This window comes from Lycium barbarum, chromosome 2, assembly GCF_019175385.1.
Source record: "Lycium barbarum isolate Lr01 chromosome 2, ASM1917538v2, whole genome shotgun sequence".
Classification (NCBI taxonomy): Eukaryota; Viridiplantae; Streptophyta; class Magnoliopsida; order Solanales; family Solanaceae; genus Lycium; species Lycium barbarum.
In genome coordinates, this window is record NC_083338.1 from 21839031 (window position 1) to 21847910 (window position 8880).

The 8880-nt window shown below is 34.9% G+C and overlaps 1 protein-coding gene across 1 annotated transcript; it reads left to right on the forward strand.

Moving 5' to 3' along the window:
• The first annotated feature begins 3640 nt into the window (after positions 1-3640).
• Positions 3641-4918, forward strand: LOC132628452 (uncharacterized). Its single transcript, XM_060344233.1, has one exon. It carries the CDS (start codon positions 3641-3643, stop codon positions 4916-4918), a length of 1278 nt encoding a protein of 425 aa, XP_060200216.1.
• The last annotated feature ends 3962 nt before the right edge of the window (positions 4919-8880 follow it).

The window sequence follows — 8880 nt, forward strand, 5'->3', positions numbered from 1 at the left end:
AAGAGATGTTATAATGATTATGTAAAATGCAAGACATGTTGAGATCTTTTTAAGTTTTAGATGACTTCAAATCATTAAGGAAAAAACAATTCATTCACTGAAGGAATTATTAGTTCTCTTATGCTTGCTTAATTACTTTAGTTTGGACCATCTATTTCTGATAAGAGAATTCTCCTCAAAATCTGCAAAAAGCCCCAGCATGATTAGTTGTACTCTTAGATGATATTTGAACTTGAGATGAGGATTAATTTTAAAATAATAATTTTAAAAAATTGTACTCTCTGAGACAAGGTAACGAAATTTTTTAGCAAAATGTGTTCGCCCTTTTTATCCAATAAAAATGGATTTTACATTGGATAAAATCGTTATTCTAGCACATAAGAATATAGACTAAAAGTAGATTTTAACCCAATAAAAATAAATTTTACATTGGATAAAATCGTTATTCTAGCACATAAGAATATAGACTAAAATTTCCTTTGAATGAAAAAAAAAATCTATAAACTTAAATTACAAAGAACAAATTCCATCACTATATTACAAACAAACATATAACATTCAAGGGGAAAAAATAAGAATAAGAATCAACCCAAGAAAAGGGAAAAGGGAAAAGGGAAAAAAAGAAAAACATAGCACGTTTTCAAGAAATATATCTTTCTTTAGTTGAATTTTTTTCTGTTATTTGAACATAATGATATAATAAATGTTCAAAAAAAATGATACTATAATAATTTCTCGAAAAGACTAAAATTTAATCATTTTTATTAATCAATTATTGTGATTAATTTCATGCATTTTGCATCTAAACACAGATGCACATATCAAATTCTAATTTTTAAGATATCTAAATTGAAGGATTTAATAGATACACAGTGCTTTGATAGAACAAAATAAAATTGATAATTGAAATGAAGCAATCATTGTGGAGTCCAAGTTAAAATCAAACATTAAATTGTTTGTACAAAAAATTAGCTATGAGCAATTTTGCAACTAATTAATTTTGAAGTTGGTAGCAAATGCAATTTTTTTTTTTTGTAATATTTGTTGTCAAAAGAGGTACGCGTTTTGGTCACGCGCAAAGCGCGTACACTTATTAGAATTATGCATAAATAAAAGTGAGCAAATTGATGACTACTTTGATAATTTTAAAAAGATGAATTCTCTTGTAGAGTTGATTGTTTCTTATAAATACTGGATTAAACCATTTTTTTTACTCCAAAATAGACTTAAATTGTTCTAAATGTATGAAATTATTTTGACATCTACATAGTGTTATGAAATTGAGGTTAGTAGATTATGAGAAGTTAGAAAAATATTATCATAACTGTCTATATATGTTTCTTACGCAAATGTTTGTTTAAAGTTTAGTGAATAGAGTTACTAAATATCTCTAATCGTGAAGCTAGCATGTAACTGAGTGAATAATCGAGATAGACAAGATGAACCATATACCATCTTCACAACACACACACACACAAAAAAAAGGATTTAGAATAAAAATATGTAAAATTTTATTAGATATTTTAAAGGCCTCTAATAGAGGTTTGACTTTAGGCCATCGATTTCGTTGAGCTGCTCCTGCCCATATTTTCAGTTTTATACAACACTACATTATATTATACAATATTATACTTGACGGAAACATTAAACATAATGTATCAACTTTGTATAAAAGGTGTTTATACATAAATATGGGCTAAATCGGGTAAAAAACTCAAAATATGAGCTAAAGTGCGTAAATATAGAATTAGAGAACTCTATTTCTTAGCTCCCAGTAGACATATATTTCTTATCTATATCACACTATAAATATAGAATTAGAGAACTCTACCTATTGTATACCTGATCGGTTCTATATATCATTTGTTAGCCGTAATTTTTCCTTTTCACTCGAAATATCCAATGTTACAAGTATCTAAACCGAATCAATTAAACATGTCTTGAAATTAATTTATGGGAGAAGAGTAAAAAATATTCCTCTACTTTGTTTTAATGGCTAAAAATATTTTCCATTAGAATTGAAAAAAAAAAATACAAAATTTTGGATCATTTATGGCCCTGCCGTTATGAAAATTAATAAATATACACTTTATTTGACGAAAATTCTCAAATTGATTCAAATAAGCCGATTTCACAAAAATAACCTACTCCCCAATTTTACCTGTCCCACCCACCTCCTAAATAACCCATTCTTCCTTTTCTCCCATATTTTCCTCCAGCTCTCAAGCCCACTGCTCCAACGAACTCCATCTCCGACCAACCACTTCTCCCATTACCTTCACTCTTTCTCCATATTATATCTCATTTCAGAAATTATGGTAGAGCAGCCATCTCCAACCGTTATGAAGGTTTCATCTAACTCATCTATAATATTAGCGCATGCGAATTCGACGGCAATTCTATGTGTTTTCTTTTATATATCAAGATGGCAATAGCATTATTACCAGTTGACATTGAAATATGAAAGGAAATATTATGGAAGTAGGACTATTCACACTGGACAAAGAAATGGCAAGGCAATTGCACTATTTAACTAAAAACCTTTCAGGGCTAAGCTGAAGCAATAACATGGGGAAGTGGGCCAAAAGGCCATTTTGGAAACTTATTTTGCCAAAAGGCCATAAGTGTTCAGAAATTGATGCTTTAGCCACCATTTATGTCGTCAGCCCCTCAGAGAACTGTTGTGTTAAATCCCAGCCCCAAAGTTCTGAAAACTACACTTTTGCCTCCCTCAGCCCCAACATTTTTATTACCTGGAATAGAAATAAAAACAAAATATTTCCCTCCAAAAGCTCCCGTTTTCTATTTTTTTTTTTTACCATTTTTCAGGCAAAAATTCTGATTTTTCACCGGATAATCGGTCCCCAACGACGCCAAGCTTCCATAGTTCAGCCATTGTAAGTAAAATCTGGTAGAAATCGTTGAGAATGAGCTTTCCTCATTGTTGTAAAAGCTCACTTTTTCGGCGAAAATTCCGGTCTCATTCCGACATTCCGTCACTTCTCCATTCAAATACCTCAGTTCGCAATTGGTAAGAGCTTTATCCTTGCTCTTTTTTTATCCTGCATCTGGTACAACTCTCCGGTCAGTAATAGACCATAGTAATAGACCATAGTCATCAACGATTCATCGACCAGGCATAGACCAAAGTCATAGTCTATTATATATTTTATTATGGCGTCGATTGCAGAATATATTATAGTAGGCGGTGATTACATGGGTGAATGGGAAGAGACCCGAAAATGTTGGAATTGGAATTCTGTGAGCAAGGTGACAGTACTGCCGATTGCGGTGCGTCACAATGGTACGTATAATGACTTGGTCACGAGCGTAATGGAAAGCAGGGAGTTAATTAAATTGTGAGCCTAGCGACTTGCATATTAGTTATATGATTAATGCTTTGCCCACTGGGGGGAAAAACCCATCCTTCTTTCATAAAGAATGAGAGGCAGGTGGTATTGTACATGCTTGATGTTGCTGCTGATGGTTCTAGGCTCGTTTTAAGAATAAATGTTATTGAGAGGTCTCAAGTTGGTTCTACATTAGCAGCACCCCCCCACACATAGACCCACCACTGCCACAGCCGCTAGCCGATGAAGCTTCAATGCAATATGAGGGCATGTGTGATCATTTTATTGATATGGATGATCCTGATAGTGATGACGAAGAGTGTGATGGAAATGATGGGGGTGATGGGCAGCCACCAAGTGGTTCAAAAAGTAACCACAACTTTAGTGATGGAACCGATTTTTACTGTGGGCAAACATTTAAGAACAAAGAGTATTTACAGGTTTTATTGAAGAAAGCTGCAATAACGACCCCATTTTGTTTTAAACCGAACAAGAGTAACAACAACTATTATAAGGTGGAATGCACCTCTCCTGATTGTGGTTGGATGTTGTGGGCCAATAAGTACGACAACTCGGATAGGTTTCGAATTTACAAGTACGTTGGTGATCACACTTGTGGGGTTGAACACGTTACGAGCACTCATCAGCATGCCTCAACAACTGTCCTTGCATCAGTCTTAGTGAATGACTATATTGACAACAAAGGGCCAATGACAAAGGAAATCCAGAGGACGGTTTTCAGGGAGTTCCATTGTAAACGAAGCTATTGGCAGTGTTGGAAGGCAGGTGTAACGGCTAAGAACATGATTAAGGGGACACCAGAGCACGGGTATGCTTGCTTACCAGCTTATTCATACATGGTTGAAAATCTAAATCCAGCTTCCAGAATTTGCATTAGTTTTGATGACGCGGACAGGTTCAAATATTACTTTGTAGCTTATGGTGCCTGCATTCGAGGATATAAACTCGTGCGAAAGGTTATTGCCATTGACGGCACATATTTATACGGCAAATATAAGAGTGTGTTGTTGTCGCCCGTCGCACAGGATACTGAGAACCATATCTATCCAATTGGTTTTTGCGTGGTGGACAAGGAGTGTGATGAATCCTGGGCTTACTTCTTTGAGCAGCTGAAGCATATAATCGCCAATGAACCAGACTTGTGCATCATTTCTGATAGGCACAAGAGCATTACCAACGGTGTTTCCAGAATTTTTGAGCATGCTCATCATGGACTATGCATGAAGCATCTTGGTGATAACCTTCGAAAAAATTTCCAATGTGGAGATTCTCTTCATGTTTACTATGATGCAGCAAAGGCATATGGTTACCAGGAGTTTAATGAACATTTTCAGCAATTAAGGAATAAATGCCCCGAAGATGCTAATTGCCTCGAGTTTGATATTGGATTTGACAAGTGGAGCATGGCATATTTCCCAGCAAATAGGTACGATGTGCTGACCACAAACATTGTGGAGTCGCTAAACTCAATGTTGAGGGATGAAAGAGAGTACCCTGTGGCTGCCTTATTCACTTCCATTTCTAGGAGGTTTGCTGAAATTCTCTAGGCAGAGACGTGCAAATATCAGCAGTTCAATCAATTTACTTGTGCCTTCAGTTGAAAAGACGCTAAGGGAAAAGATGAATGAGGGTGACTCCTTGTTTGTCAATAATATAAACAGGGATGCCAACGAGTTCATCATAGTCGGTAGTGGCCTAACTGCCAAATTCAATCTACTGAACAAAACATTTACTTGTAGAGAGTACAACTTGGTGAAATTACCATGTGCTCATGCGATGGCAGCCTTGAGATTGAAGTACGGACCTAATTATGGTTCAAGCATCAACGAGTATTCCTCGCTTAAGTATAAAGTTCAGTTATTCTTGCATTTGGTGAAATTATTAATGTAATCCCTGCAGAGTCAGAATGGAAAGTCCCAGAGAAGTACGCAAACATGTATATTCCTCCACCCTCTTACGACCCCAAACTTGAAAGTAAGAGTGAAGCGTATTTCTGGCGTCGCGGAATCTTTCAAGTCCAGGGAAGTAGCAAACGGACGAGAAACAAGTGCTCGATTTGCAAGGGCGCTGGTCACAAGAAAACAACGTGTCGATTTTTGAGAGAGCATCCCGCTTGATTTTTTTTATTTGAATGTATTTTTATTGTATTAGTTCAATATTAATCAACTTTATTTTAGTCTATCATAGACTCTATGTGTGTTTATAATAAACCAGTCTGTTGGTCTATGATGGTTCATAGTTAGGAAATTAATATTCCTTTGGGAGATCTATACTCCCCAATTAAAACCCTTAACATGCGGAACTGAGTAGCGTAATGATTACATTTTCAGAATACTGGCGTTTCATGTCTAATCACACTGATAAAATACAGATTTAAACGACACCTCCATGCTCATAGCCACGTGTCTTAGCCATTGCAATGAAATGAAATATATTGTTGATGTTCATATTTCTTGTCTTGTGTTTTATTTATGTCTTTTTCTGTTTGTTGCATTTGTTTTCTAACCGTCAAAATAAAGCTAAGTGTGTTGGGTCTATTAATAAAGATAACTATTGTAAACGATTATGATCTATAATTACTCATTGAGACGGTCTATGATGGATCTTCAAGGTTGATTATAAACCATGGGAATAAAGGTTTTTATTGGAACTAGAAGCCTGCTAAATTTGCACAAGTCCAACAAACCCAAAAAAAGAAAAATGAAACCCCAAACCCCAAATTCCAAATCTAAAAAATCCAAAAATAAATAAAAATACTTGATACTATTTAAACATTATAATAACACTTTAATACATCATATGAGAGTCCCCATCCATTAGACATATGATCAAAATAGTTTTAGGACACCTAATGGTCCTTAAATCACTAATATTAGTCTAAAAAGGCCAAAAATAAATAAAAAGACTTAATACTATTTAAACATTATAATAATACTTTAATAGATCATATGAGAGTCCCCACCAATTAGATACATGATCAAAATAGTTTTAGGATTAATATTAGTGATTTAAGGACTATTAGGTGTCCTAAAACTATTTTGATCATGTGTCTAATAGACGGGGACTCTCATATGATGTATTAAAGTGTTATTATAATGTTTAAATAGTATCAAGTCTTTTTATTTATTTTATTTTATTTATTTTTGGCTTTTTTAGATTTGGGGTTTGGGGTTCATTTTTTTTTTTTGGTTTGTTGGATTTGTGCAAATTTAGCAGGCTTCTCGTTCCAATAAAAACTTTTATTCCCGTTTATTCTTGAAGGTCCATCATATACCGTCTCAATGAGTAATTATAGATCATAGTTGTTTACTATAGTTATGTTTATTAATAGACCCATCACACTTAGCTTTATTTCGACGGTTAGAAAACGTATTTATTACAACGGTAATAAAATAAAATATTCTTAAATTTACAATGGTAACAATACACCCTTCCCTATATAAACCGACTCAAAATTCAAACACCTCCATTGTCTCTTTTGTTGATCAAACACCTCCATAGTCTCTTTTCTTGATCAAACCCCGCCATTATCTTTTTTGTTGATCAAAACACCCAAAATGTCTCAGCTATTTGAAACATCTCAACCACACGATCCCGACATTTGTTTCTACGCTGAACACAATGTCTTGAAGACATCACGCACCCTAAAGAACCCAGGTCGCAGATTCTTTAATTGTGCAGTTGGAACTGTAAGTTTCTAATTCAAATGTATGCGTTTTTTATATGGTTTCAGGACAAAAAACTCTAATTGATTGTTGTTTGTTTCAGGATTGTGGTGGCTGCGACTATTTCAGATTTATTGATCCACATCCCAACAAAACACCAAAAAAATCTCAAATGAGCCCAGGTGGACCTGAGACACCAACATCAAAAGCCTTAACCAAATCAGAACTACAAAATTGGCTCAGAGAATCTTTTGAGAACGAGGAATTATTTTAGTCTTTGTTTAGAGAATTTGTAGAAAAGAAGAATCGCTTGAAAGTTATGTTGGGAGAAGCTAAAATTGAGAGGAGCTAAAATTGAGAGGGATGAAGTAAAATAGAGGTTGATGGTGGTTGAAGAGAAAAATAATAGACTAATGATGCTTTTGTATGGTTTATTAGTGTTGTTGCTATATGACAATATGTAATAGGGCTGTAGTGGGACTGGGTATTTCATTTTGGCGTATGAAGAATTTTGGACAATATGAAGTGGGTTTTATTTATATGAAAAATATATGTGTTTGTCCTCAAGCGTTATAACATCTCTATTGAGTTTGTGCACAAACTTTATTCATAGTCACTAGTAGTATATATAAACTCACAGTTGATGATCAACAATCATCGTAGCAGATAATAAGGTTTCATGTCGCCGATAGATAATTATATTAAAAATTGACCACTACTTGTAAAAACAGTCATATTTAAAGACATCCAAGTTCACAATGAAACAACACACTCAGATACACAACAGTCAAATTAATTGTTTGTTAAAACAATCATATTTGAAAACATCCAAAATATTTATGCACATCCAAATTCAAAAGGCAACAACAAAATTATATACAAAGGTTTCAATGATCTAACCTTCACATAAATTAATCCAAAATAGTCAAAATTAATTATTTGTTAAAACTGTTAGATAATAGTACTGATTGCTTGTCATCATCCACCACACACATTCAGTAAAAACTTAATTGTTTGTTACAACCCAAATAATCAAATTAGTTGTCTGAAGAACAATTAATCCAAGCGAGGACGCCCGACACAACTTTTTCAGAGTCAAACTCAACATCAGCTTGACTCGCCTCACTAGCATTCTTCACATTAACCTTAGCAGGGACATCTGCTGCCTTATCAGCTTGAGCAGTTGGCATAGAGAGCTTAACCTTCTCGACCTCAAACTTCTCAAGTTTCCCGACTTCAGAAGCTGGTCTAGGGACCTCAACCTTCTCAAGATCAGCACTAGCATTCTTCTCATTAACCTGGGCAGTTGGCACAGAAACATCATCTACCTTCTTAACTTGAGCAACTGGTCTAGGGAGCTCAACACCTACATTTAACTTGTTGATAGGAGATTGGTCCACAGGTGCTTGTGCTGCATTTTTTGGATATAATTAAAAAGAATGCAAATCGTATACAACAAAATTACAACAAAAAAAATTCAAAAGTTCACCTTTCTCTTTGACAGTCTCCTGATTCTTCTTTTTCGCCTTCTCGCTCATTCTAAATTTTTCTGCCTCCACATAAGCAAGAACAACATTCAGAGACTCCTCCATCTTCACCAAATGCTGCTGTAGTTCCACATGCTCTATCAGCATTGATGGGTTTCCACTTGGTGCGACACGACCCCTAGAAGTCCCAATGCCAACATTACCACCAAAATCTTCTGATTGAATATCTTCCACATCATATGAGGGCTCCTTGGACTCCTTTTCACACCTACTACGATGCTTCGAGGCATGATGAGTATCCTCATCAGAATTCTCCTTGGCTGCTTTCTCAACCTACTAGAAGCCTTCAAGCCATTC